General features: G+C 35.5%; 1 protein-coding gene across 8 annotated transcripts in view; it reads left to right on the forward strand.

Moving 5' to 3' along the window:
• TRRAP (transformation/transcription domain associated protein) overlaps nucleotides 1–23,364 on the forward strand; it is a 104,203-nt gene that overhangs the window by 46,538 nt on the left and 34,301 nt on the right. For 6 of the 8 annotated variants that reach the window (XM_082312335.1, XM_082312334.1, XM_082312340.1 and 3 more), the window contains exons 40-57: nucleotides 252–458; nucleotides 1,352–1,510; nucleotides 1,594–1,728; nucleotides 1,920–2,030; nucleotides 3,293–3,439; nucleotides 5,497–5,710; nucleotides 6,412–6,537; nucleotides 8,501–8,647; nucleotides 9,716–9,918; nucleotides 10,606–10,727; nucleotides 11,607–11,820; nucleotides 12,816–12,995; nucleotides 13,357–13,503; nucleotides 14,218–14,337; nucleotides 14,638–14,925; nucleotides 16,342–16,479; nucleotides 16,843–16,955; nucleotides 17,456–17,591. In XM_082312335.1, the coding sequence (XP_082168461.1) occupies nucleotides 252–458; nucleotides 1,352–1,510; nucleotides 1,594–1,728; nucleotides 1,920–2,030; nucleotides 3,293–3,439; nucleotides 5,497–5,710; nucleotides 6,412–6,537; nucleotides 8,501–8,647; nucleotides 9,716–9,918; nucleotides 10,606–10,727; nucleotides 11,607–11,820; nucleotides 12,816–12,995; nucleotides 13,357–13,503; nucleotides 14,218–14,337; nucleotides 14,638–14,925; nucleotides 16,342–16,479; nucleotides 16,843–16,955; nucleotides 17,456–17,591 (2,907 nt within the window). The remainder of the gene's footprint in view (nucleotides 1–251; nucleotides 459–1,351; nucleotides 1,511–1,593; nucleotides 1,729–1,919; nucleotides 2,031–3,292; nucleotides 3,440–5,496; nucleotides 5,711–6,411; nucleotides 6,538–8,500; nucleotides 8,648–9,715; nucleotides 9,919–10,605; nucleotides 10,728–11,606; nucleotides 11,821–12,815; nucleotides 12,996–13,356; nucleotides 13,504–14,217; nucleotides 14,338–14,637; nucleotides 14,926–16,341; nucleotides 16,480–16,842; nucleotides 16,956–17,455; nucleotides 17,592–23,364) is intronic. The other 2 variants (XM_082312339.1, XM_082312341.1) reach the window with 2 other exon arrangements.

A 23,364-nucleotide genomic window follows, 5' to 3' on the forward strand; every position in this document is an offset into this window, starting at 1 on the left:
TGAGGGGACCAAAGGAAAACTTCAAATTGGACAGTGGAGAGGGAGGAAGAAAAAGGGAACGTAGAGGAGACAGAAGTATGTGCTGTATAGTTCTGATGATGAAGTATCATCATATATTTAGCAAATTATGGGCCTTTAGGAGAAAATCGCGTTGTTTAGAAAACGTATGTTGTAGTTTCTCTTTCTTTATAAATGCTTTATTTTTGTAAATATGTGTAATATTAATGTTGATCAGAAACTTTGCTGTTTAGGTTTTTCACAGTCTTCTAAAAGCTCATGCGATGGAGGCCCGAGCTATTGTCAGACAAGCGATGGCTATTCTGACTCCAGCTGTGCCTGCTCGAATGGAGGATGGACATCAGATGCTGACTCACTGGACACGAAAAATCATTGTGGAAGAGGGTCATACAGTTCCCCAACTAGTACATATTTTGCACTTGATAGTGCAACATTTCAAGGTACTTGTACCACTTATTCTGGTAGTCACTGTATCTCAGATGTTATGGAGGTAAACTGCAGTTTGATTAGGAAATAACGTGATCTGATTTATATGGTTTAGCTTCAAAAGGCATCAGCTGTCTGCAACGATATTTATTTAAAACTGAAAACAGCTATTAAAATTAAATAGCAAACCACTTATTAAGCTTTATCATGATTGAAGTTAGAACTCAAAATGTTAGGTGAAAGTCTGCGAGATTAATTCATTGCACATGCATCAGCAGTGCTCTTTAGCAGAGCTGTGAAGATTCTTTAGGAGTTGCTTAAAAAAAGTGCAGAACCATATTCTTTTCTCCAGTAATACTTGTTTGTTTGACTTTATATATTCTGTGGAGTTAACTAGGTAACTTTTATCTCCAGCTAATGTATTTTGGGAAACAATAAACAAAGGGAGGAATGCTGCAGAATGTCAATATAGGAGCATTTTTGAAAATGCATATTAAAATATGATCCAAAGTGGCAGCTAGGTAATATGCATTTAAGTCACTTCTCAGGAATCGATGCCTCAATGCTTTTTGAAAAAATATTTGAGTGTGTTCAAATGTGGGTTGTAGCCCTCTAAAAGGATTGGCAAAAAATTGGAACAATTCATCCTTGAGAAAAATCATGTACCTTCAAAAGAACATCTTCATTTGGGTACATGAAGTCAGTAGTCACTACTGGAAATTGTAGCCAAAATTTTATTTTCAAAGCACCAGTTACTTTTCTCGATTGCAAAATTTGAACATGATACAGATTTAGCCAACTTTGTGATTAAAGACTGTTTTACCATTTCGCTTTATTTCAACTCTGTAGTTTTTGTGTAGAATTTTTTTGGTTAATGGCTAACACAACTGTGAAACCATCTTTTCAGGTTTATTATCCAGTGAGACATCACTTGGTTCAGCATATGGTTAGTGCCATGCAGAGACTGGGCTTCACTCCCAGTGTTACGATAGAGCAAAGAAAATTAGCTGTGGATCTTGCTGAAGTAGTTATTAAATGGGAATTGCAAAGAATTAAAGACCAGCAGGTAGGAAGTCTAAATAAACTGGTAAAGATTGAACTGTTATACAGTTAAATGCTTTTTTAACATGCACATTGCTGATACTTCAGCCAGATTCAGATATGGATTCAAGTGCAAGTGGAGAAGGAGCAAGTTCTGCCTCATCTGCTGTTAAAAGAGGATTGTCTGTTGATTCTGGCCAAGAAGTAAAACGATTCAGGACAGCTACAGGAGCAATAAGTGCTGTAAGAAAAATTCAAATTTTGTTCAGAGGCTCTGAAACTATAACCTGCAATTTAGTTTACTTGTGTTTTCCACATACCTCAAAACTCCCTGAATTGAAGGTTATATTTCTAGAAAATATTTGAAATCTGTTCTGCTTGTTGTTATCCTTCTTCAATGTTGCTTATTGTTTTTGTGTTTTGTATACATGCAGGTATTTGGACGTAGCCAGTCCTTGCCAGGAGCTGATGCACTTCTTTCCAAGCCAATTGACAAGCAGCATACAGATACAGTCGTGAATTTCTTGATTAGAATTGCTTGCCAGGTAGTATGTTTATTCTGATATGCAAATACCAATGCAGCATTAGTAGCCAAAACCATAAGCCCGTCTTTTCATAAGAATCTTTTTATGCTTGGATTATTCTAGTGTTTGTATACTTTCTTTTGCTGAAAGGTTAGAAACTTTAATGTGAAATTGTATGAGAAGTAAAATGTTTTTATTTTAAGGAGGTAAGAAATTGAATTTGATAACCAGTTTCTGCATGTTTTTCATTTCACAAATGATGGATATTATACATGAAGAGGTATGCTTTAGCTTCTTATTGTTGGCTTTGTACGTTTATAGCTTGATGCAGGGAGTGCTTTGAAATTAAAATTTTAAATGTGAATGGTTGCAGTTCAGATTTTGAAATTGAAAGAGTTTCCGTTTTACTGTGCTATTGATCGCTTCTAGCATTTTGTTTGTTCTTTACTTTTTCTTTTCAAGCAAGTACTATATCAGGAGTGACATGATTGAAATAAACATGACTAGTAGAATTTGGCTGGAGCTAGGTGTTTTTTTGTAATTCATTTATATATTTGCCTGATGCTGCAAAGTATGCTTGTTCTATTGCCTAGATTTAATGGCAAGAATATTTTACCCCAAAACTGAAGAATATTTACAGAGTTTTAATAGGGAAAGACTGTGTCAATTATGTATCTAAGGATAACGATTGTAATTGTATTTTCAAGATCAAACACATGGAATTACTTCTTTTCATGCAGCATGTAGAACTAAAGCTTTTCAGCAAATTTTGTTAAGAAATAACTTTCCTAGAGTGGGGAAAATTAGCTGGGTGTAGCTCAAAGCTGACAAATTTTATGGCTTCTGCTTCTGCAGCAGACTCAGCTGGTAAGTAACATGGGGTTTTATATACCTCAGTCCATTGCACAGAATAGACATGCTCTTGAAGTATAAAGATGAATTGAGTAAAGAGCTATGTATGTTTATGGATACCTTGCAAACAGAAAAGATTAACCATCTTGAGCATGTTCAGAGTTGTAGCAATAACGTATGGGATTAAACTTTTTTAATATACCTTTGATGGGTGATTTGGGGTAATTAGCTAGCAGTTTAGACACTGGTTGTGATGTTTACTATTAGTTGTCAGCTTTTTATGCAGTTAAATACTCTGTGACTATACTGATAAAACTACTTAAGCTCATCCATTTCAGAAATAAGAAATTATATGCTTGCTTGGATTGCATAATAAATTAATGAGTTGGTTACAAAAGGGTGTCATTTTGTTAACTCTGATTAATTGCTAGGTAAATGACAACTCAAACACTGCTGGATCTCCTGGGGAATTGCTGTCTCGCCGCTGTGTCAACCTTCTGAAAACGGCTTTACGACCAGACATGTGGCCAAAATCGGAACTGAAGTTGCAGTGGTTTGATAAGCTGCTAATGACTGTGGTAGGTAACATTCTAGTCCTGTAGGTCTTTAGGTTTCATTAGCACATATTTGATTGAATACTAACAACATCTGGATACTGATTTTTACAGTCTTAATATTTTCTTCTTTGTAGTGAAATACATAAACTGTTAAATACGTAAATTGCATCAGTGGTTGTTATTTGTATAGCTGCAGTACTTAAAAATATTAAAATAGACTTAGGAGCAGGTGGAGTAACTTTCTGTATTACTTTGATTTTGAAATAGGTTGTAGTTTGCTTGTTTGGATGGCGTAGTGGTTTGGGGTTTTTTTGTTTGTTTTGGTCATTTTTTTGTTAGTAGGAAGTTTTACAAATTGATTTTATATGCTATGGTAATATGGAATTCACTGAAAGACTAGCTTCCTGTATTTGATGATACAACATATTTTGTTTATCATCTGTATGCTATTTGTATGCTTTGTGCCATATAGTAAGTTTTTCTACACCTATTGTATTTGTATCGTACTATTTAATAGAGTAGCAGCTCTTACTGTGTTAAATTTTTAGGAGCTCTCTTGATGTCACTTTTCTGTTTCTTTGAATAAAAGAATAATATATCCTACTGTTGGAAACTTTAAAATGCTACACAAAAATTCACTGTGGCCCATTTTTTTCCAAATATTGATCTAAATGGGCTATACTTTCATAATGCTGGTGTCTTTATAGAGATGGTCCTCGAAAGGGCAAGTATCTGCTTTCATCCTTTTCTCCTTCTGTTGGAAGAGTTTTTGATGTGGCTCCATTTGTTTTGGGTCTACAAGTGTTGATAGTGCTCCAGGGAGCTAATATTTGTTGCTTTACTCATCTTTTCCCAAGTAGTGTGCAACCTGAGTGAAAATTGCCATAAAAATTCTTAATTTTTTTCCTGTTGATGGCATTTGATAGCCTACAACAGGAAGAACTGCAGTCAATTTCAACCATTGTTGCACAAGGATGACTTCCTACTCATCTTCCTCACTTACACAATTGAAAAGCTATTTAAGTGCCAAGTGATGGAGGCTGTGTAATAACAGCAGTATGACTTCAGGAAAATCATGACTTTAAGTGATTCCTCTGCACTGAAGACAAAGTTGTGAGTATCTACGTGCTGGCTGCTGAAGAAGAGCTGCATGTTATGTACAGACCATCATTGCCCTCCCTTTCTGGAACAGAAGGGAAGATGGTAGAGGTGTAGAAACAACTTTAGAGAGTTCATATGCTTCCAGAATGTGAACTGCTATCTTTTTCCTCTGCCTTTCAGCCAAATCTTTCAGTTTATCATCTTTCATGAATTTGGGGAAGGTGGACAAAGTGCACCGCATCTAAGAGCGAGCCAAAATCAAAACCTAGGCCACTCCACTTCTCCTTCCCCAACCTCAAAACAAATGCACTGTACCACCCCTCAGACCCGAGGAAGGTGGATGTGGTTGATGTTTACTTAATACAAGGAATTCCTGCAACAGGAATTTTATATTTTAATTTTGTGCTATGTGGCATCAGTTATTCAGGAGGTTCAGAAAAAAGAATAAAACTTCTGCAGCAAACAGACTAATTTACTATCTTAATGATCGTTTTGTAGGTTTATGAAGATATGTCTAGGAATACTTTATTTTAATTTTTTTTTTTCTTTAGTTATGAATATGCCCTTTTCTAACCTTTAAGCTATAACTTATCATATAGAATATGCTGTTTTAGCTGTTCACTGAAGGCCTGTCTCTGAAAGATGTTGACAAAAAAATAAAACATTATCCTCTGTTGAAAGCATTTCTTACCAGCAAGGTTGCGGGCAACTTTCAAAACTGAGAACCACAAAAAAGCATCAGAAGGAACATACTGTAAATGCTTAAGTAACATTTTTATGGTTAAAGATTTTATAGTGTCTTGTATTTTACAGTTTTATATTGCATGACTTATCCAAAAGATTGACATGAAACATTGCTAGTGTAGAAACCTCAACTTTATTACAGGTTTTCAACAGATTTGATCTGGACTTACTAATCTGTGTAATACTTGCGTGATTTCCCTCACTCACTGCATTTTTGTATGTGTTCTCTTTAGGAACAACCCAATCAGGCCAACTTTGCCAACATTTGCACTGGCTTAGAGGTCTTAAGTTTCCTGTTAACTGTACTGCAGCCCCCTGCTATCCTTAGCAGCTTCAAACCCCTGCAACGAGGTGTAGCAGCTTGTATGACTTGTGGAAACACCAAGGTTTTGAGAGCGGTCCACAGTTTGCTTTCTCGCTTGATGGGTATTTTCCCTACAGAACCAAGTATGTGGTATTTACTTCCTCTTTTTATCCTTTATTGCTGCATAACTTAAGTGATTGAGGGCAGGGTGAAGACACTCTTTGGAATGTGCTAATACTCTGTTTTATGATTCCTGCATTTAATGGTCCATTTTAGCTTGCACTTTCAACCTCTGTTTAAAAAAAAGAAAAGCTGAAATAAGTAATCATGTGGAATACATCATTATCCATTGACATAAAAACTTAATAACCTGTGGCTGTCATAACTTTGGTTCAAGAATGCATGCTATAAATTTAATGTATTTTTGCAATTAAATTTTTCAGCTTCAGAAGTTCAAATTTTTTAGTTGTGAAGCTTTGCTGTTTTGCTAAAACAAGGAACGGAGATAGAGAGTAAAAAAGAAAGACAATAGGCAATATGCCGTGTCTTAATATAACCTAATTTAGCTGATCTTTTCTTTAAAAAAAAAAAAAAAAATCAGTAATCTAAGACCTCTCATCAAAATGAGCTATTTAGAAGTAGTGGTACACTATTATAGAGGACACCTTGGTTGTACAATAAAGAGGTTTTTATAAATGAGGGATCTGCTTCTGTTACCTTGGTTTATTAGCAAGATAAAGTTCTGATGATGGTATAGATGACTGTATGTTCACAGTGTAACTGTTCCTTGCCTGTTCTGTGGCTAATGGTACCAAAAGTAAACACAACTCTCTAAACTCTGCAGGTACCTCAAGTGTAGCTTCAAAGTATGAAGAGCTGGAGTGCCTTTATGCTGCAGTTGGAAAGGTTATTTATGAAGGACTTACTAATTATGAAAAGGCCACTAATGCTAACCCTTCTCAGCTCTTCGGTAAGTTTCCCACATCTCTAGCAGACGTATGTAGAGTGCCCGTTAATGAGTATGATCTTTGTCATGAGCTTTTATTTTCTGGAAGGAAATTGAAATCTGATATCATGCAGAGGAAGCTGTGGGAAGCATTTGGAGCTAACTTGAGAGACAAGCTTGGGATGTCTGTCATCTGTGAAGAAAGGGACTGGGGGTTCATTGCATTCTGTCATCTCCCAGTAGCTGACTTGAGAGCAATTACTGGAAGTGGGGGGCTGCAGCTGTGCTACATGGAAGCCTTTGCATTCAAAGTGCATAGGAAAAAGATGCAGCATTCAGATTAAACAAAATATAAAGTAGAAGTTACTGGAAACTTGTTATTTGGAAGAACCAAAATTCTGTGGGTACTACTCTGAGATGCAGTAGGATATTTCAAGGACTCTGTGTAAACATTCTTATATGTTATTGCCTTATACTTTCTTTTTCGTTTGTTTTTAAAGCCTCATTTATCAGCTGATTTAAATAGTGCAGAAAGATTTATGTATTTTTAAATCTTGAATTCTCAGTAAGTAAGAAATTACAAAAATACTATTTTTTCTTGAGTGAGCAAATCTGAATTTTTAGCCTATACCATTCTGAAGAGCTGAAATGTTCTTCTTTTCTTCTTCTTTGTACTTACTTAACTGGTAGAGAGTTCAGCTACATATTACAATTACAAAGATATACGGGAATAATACAGTTTGGCCCAGAACTGGTTGTGTTGGTAATGCAGACCTGAAATTGCACAATTTTGGAAAACTTGCTGATTTAAATGGCAAATGTCCTTCACTATTCAACTCTGTGATCTGTGTAGATAGTTGTAATTTTGCTTTGGGAATTGCCTATTAGTCAGATGTCAGGATGTGCTTTACAACAAACTAACCAAGGAGGATGTTCCTTACGCTGTGTCCAGAGCTCACTTAAAAGCAGCACTACAATCTAACCATCAGGTGGTGCGTATCTTATTAATTCTGTGTTTAAAAGGCTGAAGTTTGTGTGCCATATTTTGTGCACACATGAGCAGGAAAAGAAATAAAAACTTCTGAAGCAGCCATTCAATGAACAAAGCATGCTTACTATAAATATTGTTGTAGGCTTTTCTTGGATTATGAAGTTGCAGTAAGGAAAGGGATAGCTGCAGTATTTTAGAGGATATAGTTTGACAGGATGCATGTACTTTTTTTAAAGAGTTAAGTATTTTAAAGCATAAATATTGCTAAAACTGATTGGTTTGCATGTATATGGATAAGCTTGTATTAGGATAGGCATTGTTAACAACTGTGTAATTTGAAGGGACTGTGATCTTGTAGGCACTGTGCATTCATAAACTGTGCTGAAATTACCGGTTTCAATAGTGTTAACTCTTCCAATCTACAGTACCTGATATATGAAACTTCATAAAGTTTCTAGATTAGAAAACCAAGATGTAATTTTTTTTTTAGATTTTATTTTTAATTACTAAACCTAGGCCTATTAATGTAAAAGTTTTTTTTGCTACTTTTTGCTACTAAAGCAAGTGTGCAACATTAGGAGTAGTTTCATTTTGCCTGGTTAACTGTTTGTTTGTTTGTTTGGTGTTGGTTTTTTTTTTTTTTTCTTGGAGAAGTAGCTTCTCTTAATCCTTCTTTTTCTGTCCTCCCTTTCTGCCCCTTGCCCTCCATCACACACTTACATAGAGAACTTTCAAATATTTTGATTAATGCACAAATAACATTTTAGTCTCAGACTAAAGACTAAAGTTGAGACAAACTTTTCCTCAAATTTGTCCACACTTCTAGTGTCTGTAACTCGGGTAGTCCTATACTTCTTTCATGGCAGGACAAAATACAGCTAGAACATTTTCCTGTGTTCTTTCATAGAGCGAGAACACCCACATTATAAACCTATGTCTTACTCAGGTCATGGTCAATAAAAGTTTTACGTCCTTAAGTATTGTTTGTATCTGCAGGTACTTTAATGATTCTGAAGTCTGCATGCAGTAACAATCCCAGCTATATTGACAGATTGATTTCGGTTTTTATGCGATCTCTGCAGAAGATGGTCAGGGAACACTTAAACCCGCAGGCTACAGCAGGAACAGCAGAAGCAAATACAGGTATTACATAACATAGTTTAAGGATGGTAATGATTAGAAGTCTTGTAAAGTATTAAAATCTCTTACTCCTAAAGGTTTTCAAATGATTTTGTAGAGTTTTGTGTGCGTTATTACGTGTTGAAAAATACCTCAACATTAGTGAGAAATATTACTGAACTACTGAAGGATAAAAATGCACTTTGAGTTCCTGTTACCTGCCCAATATATGAATTTCAGTATTAACCCAAACATTTCAGTGAATGGTTAGTGAATATTTCTTGAGCTACAGCATATATCGAAATACTGAAATTCTTCAAGAGTTTATAATGTTGAGGGGAGAGGGGCTGAATTTTTTTGATTGTTCTGTGCTTTCACTTTGTTTTTACTCCTTCATATTTGATAATATTGGAACAACTCTTTGAAATTATGTTGTTGGAGCTGATGTATTTGTCTTAAAATAGCATCTATTTCAGTCTGTACAATTCTGTCTGTCATCAAATGAATTAGGTCATGAGTCATTGAAAAAAATCAGATGTTCTTGTAGAAGAAAATTCAGTGCTAGTAAAGATCACTAATTTATTAATGAATAAGCTACTGAAGAAAATACTTGGAAAGAATTGCTGCTGTTAGATTCTCAGCCCATATTTTAATTAGGTTAATGAGAAGCTTGCAAATTTTATTAACACTGAGAAACAATTGGAAAATTATTAAACTTACAGATAAGCAAGTCAGGAAATTAACAGAACAGAATAGGTCTGCTGCATCATATAATATTTCTTTCACAAGTTTAATTGCAGTTTTTCAGTACTGGGGTTCTGTAATACCTTTTACCAAAGATTTACTGAAATGAAACCACAAAGGCTTGCCTTTAGGATTTTGAATGGATTTGGGTTTTTTTGGATGGAGTCTGTCTCAGTTGTTTAGGAATGGAAAGTAGTAATTCTGAAAACATTATTTCTAGGGCTATATTTCCAGGTAACAGATATTGTTGTTGCTATTTTTAAAATTACAGTAGCTTGTCTTGAAAATCTCTTTACTAGGCGTTTTATAGGTGTATATACAATTCTAATCCTTTTTTTGCATCCGTAGCAGGTACAAGTGAACTGGTAATGCTAAGCCTGGATCTTGTAAAAACTCGCCTGGCTGTGATGAGCATGGAAATGAGGAAGAATTTTATACAAGCTATTCTAACATCTCTCATTGAAAAATCTACTGATGCCAAAATTCTTCGTGCAGTGGTAAAAATAGTGGAAGAGTGGGTGAAAAACAATTCCCCAATGGCAGCTAATCAGGTAAATTGAGAAAATAAAATCATTATTGCTCTAAAATACTAAATAACTATAAGGCACTGTTACAATTTATCAGTTTTTGACAGAGAGCTTTGTTATATATATTCAGATGCCCTTGATGAGGTTTGGAATATTTTTACATCCACTGTGAAAGTAGCTAGAGTTAAAGATTCTTAGCATCTTATAGGCTTATATTCGGTGTTTGCTCTCAAATGCTGTTTTGCTGCGAACTTGTTTCAAAGTAAAAGTTTTAAAATACGTTTCACATCAACTTGGATAGAGAGATTCTTCAGGAGGAGTGTGACTAATCCTGGTTTAAATCATGTTATTCCTGTAATGTTTTGTGGCCTCCTCAATTTGCCATATTTTCTGTTAAGAGCTGAGTACTTGACAATCTAGTGCTGTATAAACGGACCTACACGTTTTAAAATATACATTAGGTTTTTGTAATCATTGAACAACTTAAACCTTTTTTAGTCATGATTTTAAAATTCTCTAGCATATATTAGAAGGATAAATGCTTGAGTTGTTTTTCTTTTTAAGAACTATGACCTTCTACCAAGCTATTTTTCAGTACTTCAGAAGTGAAAGAGTGATATAAAGGGTGGCTGAGGTGTACTTTAAATGTGCCAGTTCTCTGTATGTTTTAAGATGAATTGACAAAATTAATCATGTCGTCTTTTAACACAGACACCTACTCTCCGGGAGAAGTCCATTTTACTAGTGAAAATGATGACTTACATTGAAAAGCGTTTTCCAGAAGACCTTGAATTAAATGCCCAGTTCTTAGACCTTGTTAACTATGTCTACAGGTAATTATAGAAATTAATCTTTAGTTGCAGCTTGTGGGTTCATAATTTGTACCATATATGACCTTTATAAAGTGCCATCAATCTGTTTAGGCCTGAATTAAGTGATTCCCCCCCCCCCCAATGCAATTTCAATTAATTTCACTGAGACCACAATACGTGTTTATGGAAGACAATTTGAAAACAGAAGTTTCTTAGTAAAGGTTTTTCTTTGTGGCTGTGCTAAAATATCTCCACTGCCCCAGCCTCTTCCTTTCCCAAGATACCAGGGCATCCTTGTAGCTGGTTGTATTCTAAACACTGTGGTGACAGCTGAAATCTATCTGTCTTTTCACATCTGTAGGGTATAAAGACTTTTTATTTTTCCTTGGAAATTTATTGTAAATTATACTTTCAGGAGAAGTATTTTGCTAGCTAAATTGGCAAGTTTTGTAACATGATGAAATAATTAAAATAGTTACCTTATAAAAAAAATGCCAGGTATTTAATTTTGTGCTGATGATTCACATTATTTTGAGTTACTGTTTGCTGCTGTTCTGTTTTCTGGTTAATTGTGCAAAGCCCTGGTGTGGACATGGTGGTCAGAAGTTTTTATAAATGAATATAATTTGGCATTTCAAACGAGGTACAGATGTGGCTGAAACTGTTTCACAATTATGATAAGATTTTATCCTGAAAGAGTTTTTACGATGGTTCTGGCGCAGTTTTCTAACAAGCAGCAATATCTTCTTTGCTGTTTCTCTCAAAATGCTGTACCCGGATGCATGCCACACCATGTGGGCTTCTACAGAATGTCATCTCTTTTGATTTTTAGTATTTTATGTACAAAACCTAAAAGGCTTCTCTTTCTAGTGTCTGTCATTTCGTCTTTATTCGTTTTAGGGATGAGAATCTTTCTGGTAGCGAACTTACTGCTAAACTTGAGCCAGCATTTCTTTCGGGTTTGCGTTGTGCCCAGCCACTCATACGAGCCAAATTTTTTGAGGTCTTTGACAATTCTATGAAACGTCGTGTTTATGAGCGCCTACTTTATGTGACCTGTTCTCAAAACTGGGAAGCAATGGGAAATCACTTTTGGATAAAACAGTGCATTGAGGTAGGGAAATTTATTTGTATCAGGAATACAGTTATAATTAGAGAAATATGTTTTATTCCCCTTTTTTCTTGACTGTGTGTAAAAGCATCATGCAATACATGTCTTGTAGTGTGTATTATCTGTATCAAAGCTAAAAATACCAAGTCTGCTGCCTCAGATGCTTCCAGTGGTGCTTAAAAGTAAATACGGTGTCTAAACCATGAGATGCTGATGCTTGGAAAGTGGATTTAATATCAACCTTTATAATCTACTTTCTCTGCGAAAAGCTTAATGACCAGGTTAATACTTGTTAAGAAAATCCATCTCTTATAAATGATGGTGATTATAAAAAATACAAGAATTGTTATAGTAGATGATTTCAAGAAAACCGTTAAGGCTAGAGTGTCTGCTCTGGTGGCATGACAGCTCTTAGGTGGGATTGCATTGAAATGAAATTGCAAAATGAAATTGCATTTTTGGTTGGTTTATTTAAAACAAGTTGGGACCAAACCTGTGGGGTTTTTTTTTGGTTTTTTTTTTTAGGAATTTGCATATTAAAACATGAGTTTAAAGTGACTGTGAGGATAACTTTGTACTCTTAAAAGTATTAGAACTCCTTCCAGAGAGATAAAAAACAGCATTGTGGTTTTTTTTCCACATGGTTTTTGGGAGGACTTTTGTTGTAATGAGGAGAGCCTGAGGGCACTAAATATACGTGTTAAAAAGTACAAAATAGAGAATTTAGGCATAGAAGATTCCTATTCTTCAGCATTTTCAGGAGAGGTTTGAAAAACAATCTTGAAAGCATAGTCATGAACTTCAAAGTGCTGACAAAATGTGATCAGATTAAGATGAAAATGTATTACTGTATTTATTGAATAAAGGTGATAAATAGGCCTTGAACATATTATTGCAACTTCTGTCTTGTCGATAAATATTAAACCATAGTGATGTTTTCCTTTAAATACTCCAGTAAATGTATATTTAAAAACTCTCCTTGCTTTTTAATGTCTTAGCTCCTGTTGGCAGTGTGTGAGAGAAATACTACAATTGGGACAAGCTGTCAGGGTGCTATGCTGCCCTCTATCACCAATGTTATCAACCTTGCTGACAGTCATGATAGAGCAGCATTTGCCATGGTAACCCACGTCAAACAAGAGCCTCGTGAAAGGGAAAACAGTGAATCCAAAGAAGAGGTAAGTTACAGAAAATACTGTAGAAAAAGAAATCTTTTTGATGGAATATAGCTCTTCCTAGTTTCTTATCAAATAAGTTTGGAGAATATGTCTTGAAGATGATGTGCACAGATTGTTCAGTATATCTTGTGCTTAATACGTTGTAGTTTAACCATGCATGGGTTTCTCAGAACTTGCATTCATTCATTTAGCCTTTTCTTTACTATAGCACAATAGCAATTCTATATCTGAACCTGAAGAACTCGCAGAAATAAATAGTGAGACCTGAAATAAGTTGATTGGAACGGTATTTTGTATTTGTTTGGAAAAGAAGCAAAAGTATTTAGAAAATATCTGTATGCTCTTATTTACTTCTGTATAGGATGTTGAAATAGACATTGAATTGGCTCCGGGAGACCAGACCAGTACACCTAAAACTAAGGAACTTTCCGAGAAGGACATTGGCAATCAGCTGCACATGTTGACCAACCGGCATGACAAATTCCTTGACTCTCTTCGAGAAGTGAAGGTTGGTACAGGCTATTTGTTTCCTGACAAATCATTTCAATACTGAAATCTTCAAACTGACCTGGTTTTTTTTCTTTTTCTTTTTAATCTCATACTTTTGATAGTTCTGATTTTTTTTTATTATCTGATGTGTTTTTCTATAGACATCTCTTATAATCTGATGTAATTTCTTATTTGCATAGAGTAAAAAATTCTTAAGCCTTCACTTAATTACTAGTTGTTACTGTATCCCTTTCCTACAAAGTTAAATTTCATCCTCCTCTGCCTTATCTGCAGATAAGTGTATTTTATCTGTTCAGTTAAGAAAATGGTGATGGCAAAGACAGGGTATAGGATCAAAAAACTGTATCGTCATCTTATGTTTAAATAATTACTAAGAAGATAATTTTAGCTGGAAGCTATGTTGAAATAATTCTCACAGTAGTAACAGCTCTATCCAATTAACTTGATCATTCCTATTATCAAAGTAATCAACTTGTTTCCTTTTTCCTTTTTTTTTTTAAAATGGTTCCAGTAATGAATCAGAGTCTGAATCAACATGAAAATAGGGTTAAATTCTTCTTACAGTAGTCTGTATTGCTAAAGGAAATGTATTTTTGGTATGTTGGTTGGAAGAGGCATTTGCGTTACTGCTTAAACAATTGTATAACTGTGAACTGTTTTTCCATAGTATTAATTGTATTTTTCCCATTTATATACATCTCTCTTTTTCTAGACTGGAGCGTTGCTGAGTGCCTTTGTTCAATTATGTCATATCTCTACACCATTAGCAGAGAAGACTTGGATACAGCTTTTTTCACGACTTTGGAAAATCTTGTCTGACAGACAACAACATGTGAGAATCTCTCTCCTCACTTAAAAATTCCTCTTTGTAAATGACCGGTGTTTCAGGAAAATGTATTTGTGTGATAAATGGCTTGTTCACTGGCTTTGAGAAGTTTGCCATTCTTTGTGACAAGTGAACGCTGTATACCTCTGTCAGTACACCCTTTGAAATAAATAGAGCCCTTCAATTTACAAAGAGAAATACACTTATCGAATTATTGTTCCCTGTATTAACAAGATTTTTAATCTAAATTCTCTAATTGAAGAATCTGAATGAACAGATAACTATCCTTTATGTTTTTTCTTCTAGGCTCTAGCAGGTGAAATAAGCCCTTTCCTGTGCAGTGGTAGCCATCAAGTACAGCGAGATTGCCAGCCGAGTGCACTGAATTGCTTTGTGGAAGCAATGTCACAGTGTGTTCCTCCCATTCCCATCAGACCTTGTGTCCTGAAATACTTGGGTAAAACTCACAATCTCTGGTTTCGTTCTACACTGATGCTGGAACATCAAGCCTTTGAAAAAGGACTGAGTCTACAAATTAAGCCTAAACAGACAACAGAATTTTATGAGCAGGAAAGCATAACTCCTCCTCAACAGGTAGTGTTATATTAATTGAAATACTTTATGAAATGTGAAAAGCACAGTGACAGTGTAGTACAATAGTATCATAGAATTGTTTAGGTTGGAAAAGATCATGGAGTCCAACTGTTAACCTAGCACTGCCAAGTCCACCACTAAATCGTGTCCTTGAGCACCATGTCTGCCCATCTTTTAAATACCCCCAGGGATGGGGACTCAACCACTTCCCTGGGCAGCCTGTTCCAGTGCCTGACTACCCTTTCAGTGAAGAAATTTTTCCTCTTATCCCACCTAAACCTCCCCTGGCGCAGCTTGAGGCCGTTTCCTCTCGTCCTATCGCTTGTTACTAGGGAGAAGAGACCGACCCCCACCTCGCTACAACCTCCTTTCAGGTAGTTGTAGAGAGCAACAAGGTCTCCCCTCAGCCTCCTCTTCTCCAAACTAAACAACCCCAGCTCCCTCAGCTGCTCCTCATAAGACTTGTGCTCCAGACCCTTCACCAGCTTCATTGCCCTTCTTTGGACAGGCTCCAGCACCTCCATGTCCTTCTTGTAGTGAGGGGCCCAAAACTGAACACAGTACTCGAGGTGCGGCCTCACCAGTGGTGAGTGCAAAGGGTCAATCACTTCTAAATCTTTGTATTTAGAAGCTTGTTAAAGTAGTGTCTTTTTTTTTTTTTTTTAAAGTTCAGTGAAGGAATTCCTGTCCCTGTGTATTTGTGAATACAGACACTTGCAACATTGACTACTTTGTGTCACCTACTTCTCATGCTTTTCTTTCAACTGTCATTGATATTTTCATATTTTTCTCTCTTTCTCCCTCTTTTCTATCTGCTTTTGACACTGCTGCTCTGCAGCACTGTAGAACTAGATGAAACAATTTCTGCCCCTAATTTTAAATCTTGAATAGAAGTCTGTATTGTCTCTGTCTCCCTCAAAGGGAGTATGCTTTCCCTAATCAAGTCTGTTGGTATATGACCTTAAAGAATTATTAGCTAAACAAAATTGAGTTCCCTGTAAACAGGTGCTGTTGTGTTTAGTGGTTTGTCAGGTAGTTATAATCTACCTTGGCACGTTTGTGATCAGCTGAGGAAGCTAAATGTTACAGAATCTTTTTACATTGAAGACCAAGTTGTTGGCTTGTTAAACAATTTTGTCTTCTATGATTTTATCTGATATATTAGGGAAGACAAGCAAGAATCAATGTACAAGCCATAGGGTTTTCTTTTTGTCATGTAATGCAGTGTTGTTCTTCTCAGAACTTGGTTGTTACTAATTGCTTGCCTTCTAGAGTTTTATAAAGAGTTTATATAAAGACTTCTCTATTTCCATGTCTTTCACAATTTACCTCAGTGTAGAACATATGGTTTTGCTATCTACTGTGCTTTATAATGACAGCTTGACTATGGAGAAATATGTATGTTTAACATTCTAGGAAATACTGGATTCCCTTGCTGAGCTCTATTCTTTGTTACAAGAAGAGGATATGTGGGCTGGACTATGGCAAAAACGCTGTAAATTCCCTGAGACAGCAACAGCTATTGCCTATGAACAGCATGGCTTTTTTGAACAGGTACACTCTTGATATTAGAAATGATTTCAGTAGTTCTACTGTCAGGATGAATATTCTGGTCAGCATGCAAATGTTCTGAGTATTAATAAACAACTTCAGTCTTCTAAATAGAAAGTGCCACAGCTTCTCTGTTGGCCACAGTAGTAGTTTAAGGCCATGTAATACCTAGATACGGTGAGATTTTTGAGCACATCCATCATATTTTTTCATGACATTTGTAAAGCTGCCAAATAATGACTATAGCTTTTTTTTTTAGCTTAGAATTTATAGAAGTTTTCTTATTGCCATTTTTTAGAAGAAAAGAAGGTTGAGTTAATGTGTATATAGCAGATGGAAAAATAAAATGGTTTGAATTTTATTTAGGCACAAGAAACTTATGAAAAAGCAATGGAAAAGGCTAAAAAAGAGCATGAACGGAACAATGCTTCCCCTTCGATCTTTCCTGAGTATCAGCTCTGGGAAGACCATTGGATTCGGTAAGATTTTAAAACTGATGTGGAACAAGTATTTTTACCCTGCAATAGAAGTAAAATACCCTGCTGGTTTAAAGCATTCATTAAGAGAATAAACTTAGCTCAGGACTTAGCTCAGATACAAGGGAAACTTAATGAAATAAAAAAAGCTATTTTTTATTCCCTTAACAAACCCGGAGAAGTGATATGCCTGAAGTGTTGTAAAAATGTAATTTGCTATTGGTGGAAACAGACTGGAGCTAAAATTTGTTTTTCCTATTTAAAATGGTTGTTCTGGGAGACACAAAATGCAACTCTTCCCTGTTCACAGATTAATGTATTATAAATGGTAATATAAAAAAAAAAAAATCTTCCCATCTGGATAAAACTTTTGTAGTGCTTGCAAAGCTGTTCATAGACAAACAAATATGCAGATAATATTCTGATACACGACATTTATAGTCACTTTTGTTGAAATTTTATTTTTTTGGTAACCAAATTGACAACGGTTTTGATTTTCTTAGTTGCTCAAAAGAATTGAACCAGTGGGAACCTCTGACAGAATATGGCCAGTCAAAAGGTCATATAAATCCTTACCTGGTACTGGAATGTGCATGGAGGGTCTCAAACTGGACTGCTATGAAGGAGGCTCTGGTGCAGGTGAGTGAGGGTCTTTTTATGCTAATGTTTCGTTTCTTTGTTCATTTTAGTGATTACATTTCTAACAAGTCAGCATTACAGTTTATGTCACAGCCACAGTGAACTGCTCTTTGGAAGTTTTCTTTAATGTCCCAGCACACAGCTGGGTATTTTGGCAATTGAAGCATGTCATTTCAACAGACAAACTTAATTCTCTTTTCTATCAGTTTATAAAGCTGTACCATGTAAGAAATTTAGCCAGGGCAGGTGAAAGATATGGTGCATGGTAATGAGTCATTAAAAAGCAACAAATGCTTGCCACGGAAGTGTGTGCCAGCAGGGATATGTGGAGAAACTTAAAATGGGACCCTTGCAAGTGTATGATATTATTTAAAATAATGTGATATTGGGGAGGGACATTTTTTGTATTTTACACCTTCACAGGAACAGATGTTCCTGTTGTGAAAGGGAATAAAGTATGAAAATACATCTATTATCATCTCCCTGTCTGTGGGCAATGTAACTATGCTTCCAGGTGTAAAAGGGCAATAGGCCATTGCCTCTGTTGTTTTTGTTTGATTTAGCACCTGAAAGGCAAAGCCAAAGTGTTCTCAACTTCTACTGTCCAAACTTGTAACTGCTAAACACAATTTATTCTGTTCATCTCCACAGCACAGGAATGGGGATTAAGACATGTATGAAAATGTGAGGGTCAGGGACTTGTCAGCTAAATTTGGTTTACATTAAATACCTTAGTGTATCTGAGGAATATTTGTAAGTTTGTGTTTCAGGATCCTTGTTAAAAAATCCCGGAAAAAGCAACACATAAAGTCTCAGTTTCAGTGTTGATTGGTTGGTGGGGCTAGTGTACACTGCAGATTATACCAGTACTTATTGTTTTAATGAAGACAGTGACAAATTTGAAGTTGTTTATATGTGGTGGGAAATGTATTGGGATTACTTCCTTGGCACATGCTGGTTTTCTTGTTTCTTTTGGTTTTTATAGCCATGCTTAGCAGAAGTGTAGTAGAAGGTTTGTTGTTCTTTCAGTAGCAATGTTTTTCTGTACTGTATGCCTGGGGATTGCTTCCTGTATCTGTCTTCTTTTGCTTTCTCAAATACTTTATTACTGCAAATAAACTGCTAGATTTCTAACTTTATTCTCACTCTGAGTCTACTTTAGTCCCATTTAAAATAAGGCTCATTTGATTTTGCAATCGATCCATTACATATAATTTTAAACTATCTTGGGAGCACCAGAGGTTGGAGCCAGTGTGGTCAAGACTGGAAAGTGGAGATCTAAAGAGATGAGGGACAAGAAGACCAGGTAATGAACCTCGGGCAATGAGCCTGAGATTGGGAAGCAATAAGAGAAGAATATGAGGTGAGGATGAAGGAGGTTGGAGGAGTAAAAATTTTGACTAGGAGTGGCAGGGTTAACTGGGTAAATAGACTGAAGCAAGAAGCTGAAGAAAGTGATTTCCTTTGAGAAGGTATAAAGGACTCGGTAAAACTGGCAGAGAGGAGAGAGGCATTGAATTGAATGTTGCAGGGTGCATCAGTGAGACTGGCTGACGGGAGACTGGGTTTGGATTGATTGACAGGGAGAGAGATGGGGATTGGACTTGAACAAGATCACTGGGATTACAGTAAAGGATAGGTTACTTCTGGGGGAAAAAATAGTTTTGGTTCTCCAAAAGTAGATTTATAAAGTAAATAGAATCATAATGCATAAGCACAAGGGCACACTTAGCTTTTAGATGATTGACTTTCAAATGTGTTCTCCAAACAATTTTTTCTGTGTATAATCTTCATACTAGAAAGCATACAAATAAAAATACTGAGACCAATACCGAGACCACTTATAAGAAAGAGTATGCTTTTGTGAAGTGACGCTGTTTAAATCTACAGTCTTTAGCTTTATTTTTTATTTTCACTTAAAAGTATTTTTATCTCCTCTCAAATTGTGATAATTTGTGGTAAGTTTTGTGCTAGAACTAATTATCATGATGATTGTACAGACTTCTTTAAGTTCCTTATTTGATGTTCTGTGGAATCAGAAAACTTGAGTTTGGAATTTTCTGATGTTCCAAGGCTTCCTCAGAAGCTTATACTTTTATAGTTTAATGTAAAGTCTACAGAACCATAAAATAGTTTGAGTTGGAAGGGAATTCTGGAGGTCATCTGGTCCAATGCTTCATTCAGAGCAGGGCTCAAGTAGATAAGGTTGATTTGTCTGGTAGAGTTTTAGTATCTCTTGAGAGTTGAGGTGCCACAGCCTTTCTGGGCTTATTCTTAATCTGAAGTAGCATAAATGTGCCCTGCCTGTTATATGTGGTTTTAGAAACCAGCACAGTACTTAGCTGCTTTTGCTAGAACCTGAAGAACTTGCGTATGGCAAGTGAGGCAGTTATCATCTTCATTTGGTAACGGATAATATGTATTGTTTGTACTTTCCTGCTATTGACCTTCCTGATTCGTTATGGAGTTCATTATTGTGTTCTGCTTGTAATTCATTTTGCTGAACAACATGCACTTGTAAAACATTTAACCTTCCCTTTGTCCTTTCTTGGGTTTCACTCATGAGACTGTGTATTCTGTTCTATCCATGTGCTTGATGAATGAATGCTCTGTAAAGTCTTGGCTCTTACAGAACAGTTTGAAGGCAGGGGGCACAGTACATACAGAAAATAACATTTTGAAAGATTTAAATCTGGAAGATCTTTTTTCTTTCTAAGTGTTCATAAACTTTTTTTTTGTGCATGTGTGTGAATAAAGTTTAAATGGCTAGGGAAACATGCTGAAAAGGACCCTCCATTTTCTGAAAAGGTGCAGCAGAAAATATGTAGGTAGATACTTTTATCTGAGAGCAAATTCTGAGGAGTTCTTCCATGTGCAAAAAAAATGGCCATATTTAGGTAATTTCCTCCTTATCCTCTCTTAGGCATCTTCTTCCCAACTATTTTAAGAACTATCCATGTAAATAAGCCAGTGGTTATTGTTCTTGAGGTTGCTATAAAATGTCAGACTATACAGCCATCTCGGGCTTCTTGGGATAAATGACAGACTTTTGTATTGGAGTCATCAGTAGATTTTTCTGGGATTTTTTTTTTGTTTTAACTTTGTATGTGATATCACTGTTCTATAAAAGATTGAATTTTTTTTAATTTATTTTTTATGGTTTTTTTTAATTAGTTTTAAGGAAATATACCCTCTTTTCGTGGTAGGTAGAGTTGCTCATCTTTGATTAGTTAATGTAGAAGCATAAACCAGATGTAGAACTGAAATCCAAAAGGTTAGAATACGGCATTAAATCACAAGTGGAAAGGAGCTTGCTGGTCTTCACTGCACTGTTGCTATCTAGTGTGACATTACTGGAATTACTCTGCTAAAGATGCCAGAGTTTGGAATAAGGGGGTGAATTGCATATTTAAAATACAATTTTACTGATAAAGCTCTGAGCAAAGCCTTAGGCAGTGTTTTTTTCCTATTGTGGAGAGACAGCCAGAAGAATTAGTCTCTCACTTAATTGGAGTTTGTTGTTTCATCAGCACTTTTTAAGTTTTGAACCAATACCTACTGCTTAAAAGTACTATGTGTCAGATTGATAGTTGACTGTCTAGTTTCATAATATTTGCAAAAGATAAGACATGATTATGAAAAATGCTGAGCATCCTTTAATTCCAATATCTTGCAGGATTAAGTTCGTGTATACAAAATATCCTAACAGCATGCTTCATTGTGACAGCTTAGTCTTGCATGATAAGTATGCAGTTGTATGTCTCTCTTACTTTCTTCAAAATCAGACTGAATATTACATTTTTTAAATGTAGTATGTTTGTTATTCTGTAACACTTTCTTTTGTCAGAAGGGAAAATAGGTGGTTACAATCAGTATGTTTTGCTTTAAAGGCTAAACTACAAAAACAGTAAAAGTTGTTTAATTAATTAAAGGTAGTGTTGTCTTTTGATGGAACCTAAATTAAAGGTGTCCAACTATTGCAACATTTGAAATGGAATTTTTCAATATTTGTCGTACTGATGGTTCAAATTAAATAGGCATTTCTAAAGATGGATTTTGTCATTTATCAGTGCATGTGAAGCTGAATCTGTAAGTAGTAAGCTGCATATGCTACAAAAATAATCTTACAAGTTATATTTACATTTCAATTAACTTGTGTTGTTCTTATAACAATTGGTATTTTCTGTCCTGTTTAAGTATGCAACTTCAGTGGCTAATTATAGAAATAATATAATTTGAGAAACCTTTAAAACCTAAAATAAGAACTGTATTGTACAGTATATTATAAACCTTGAGTTCAGACAGAATGCAGTAGATCATGTGTGACAGGTTCTGGTTTTGGAGATTTGCAAGATGAGTAGAAGTGACAACCACAAGTAACTGCTGATATGCTTTAGCTGCAGGTATATTAAAGGAGATATTTTCAGTAATGAGACATTTACTAAATGACTAAGGAGAAGATGCTGCTGAGCCATAAATGGGGCTTTTGTGGCTCTACTCAGATTCTTGTAAGTGTCAGGACATGCTTGCATAAATATTAGGATATGAAAGAATAATTGATTCTATGCTGCTATACTTGCTACTCCAATTTTATTGATATTCTTTAATGTGGCTGTTTTTTATCAAGTTCCATGGTTGACTCACAAGAGAGGTCAGAAAAGATGGCAAATGCGTATCAGTTTTCGTAAATCTTTGTGAAACATTTTTAATAATCTACCTATTGAAGTTGAGCTATTAAAATAGCAAGTGGCCTTTGATAGGACCCAAGACTCATTTCCATTTGCTCACATTGCCATTGTGTTTAATGATCCAGTAGATAATGTAATAAAGAAAGAGATTATTTTCACTGTGTAAGGTTGCTACCTGGCAGTTTCTCTTTGCTGGCTCAGGCATAAAAGTCAGTTGAGGATAACAGAAATAACAATTGTAATGGTTAAGATACAGTATATCAACAAGAAGATAATGCAAAGGGATTTCTGTGTTGTGTATCAGTCCATAAAGGGTTTGATGTAAAGTGGAAGAAAGAGAAGTGAAAAAATTCTAGGGTTAAGGCCTGCAGTGTCAGCTAGTGAGCACTGGTTAAGTGCAAGTTTACTGTAAAATACTCACAGAATTTAGTTGCTAGACAATTCAAGTACTTTGCTGGTTTTAGTTGCCATATTTCTACTGTTCCAGGATTTTAAGAAAATGGTTTTAAATTACTTTTTAAATGATTTAGCACCTGACTTTGCACCTGTACTCAGAAATCACTTTGACATAAATGGGAACATTAGTTGTAGATGACTTAAAAATTAACTGTTTATTCTCATAAACTTAGTAATGTCCTAGAGCAGGCAGTTAGGAAGCATAATGCTGGCATAATGTGCTGACATATAGGGATGGGATCCTTTTAAGTGAGAAGTTGACATTACTTGTTCTGGAGCCCCTGAAGCATTTCAGAGGTAGTATGCGTTATCTGCTGAGAAGCATCTTTTTTCTTTATACAGGGTGAATTGGTTCACAGCAAGCTTCATGCTCCTGTTGCAAGACTGCTTTCAGCTTGCTCAGCTCTCCCTGAGCTACACTACAGTTGTCGGTGTAAAAATACCCCAACAGCACGTTGTATGCAGGCACTTCTACTCTCATGCTGAACTTGCAATTTATTTGCTAGCCTGCCCTTGCCAATAACTTTAAGAGAGCTGAAACTCCTCTAATGACAGAAATTTTAGTATTTTAGTCTGATAATTTTAGAAATTGAAATAATTTTTATAAAAAATAAAACTGAGTGTTTGCT

The sequence above is a fragment of the Platalea leucorodia genome (assembly GCF_965183815.1).
Source record: "Platalea leucorodia genome assembly, chromosome: 5".
Lineage (NCBI taxonomy): Eukaryota > Metazoa > Chordata > Aves > Pelecaniformes > Threskiornithidae > Platalea > Platalea leucorodia.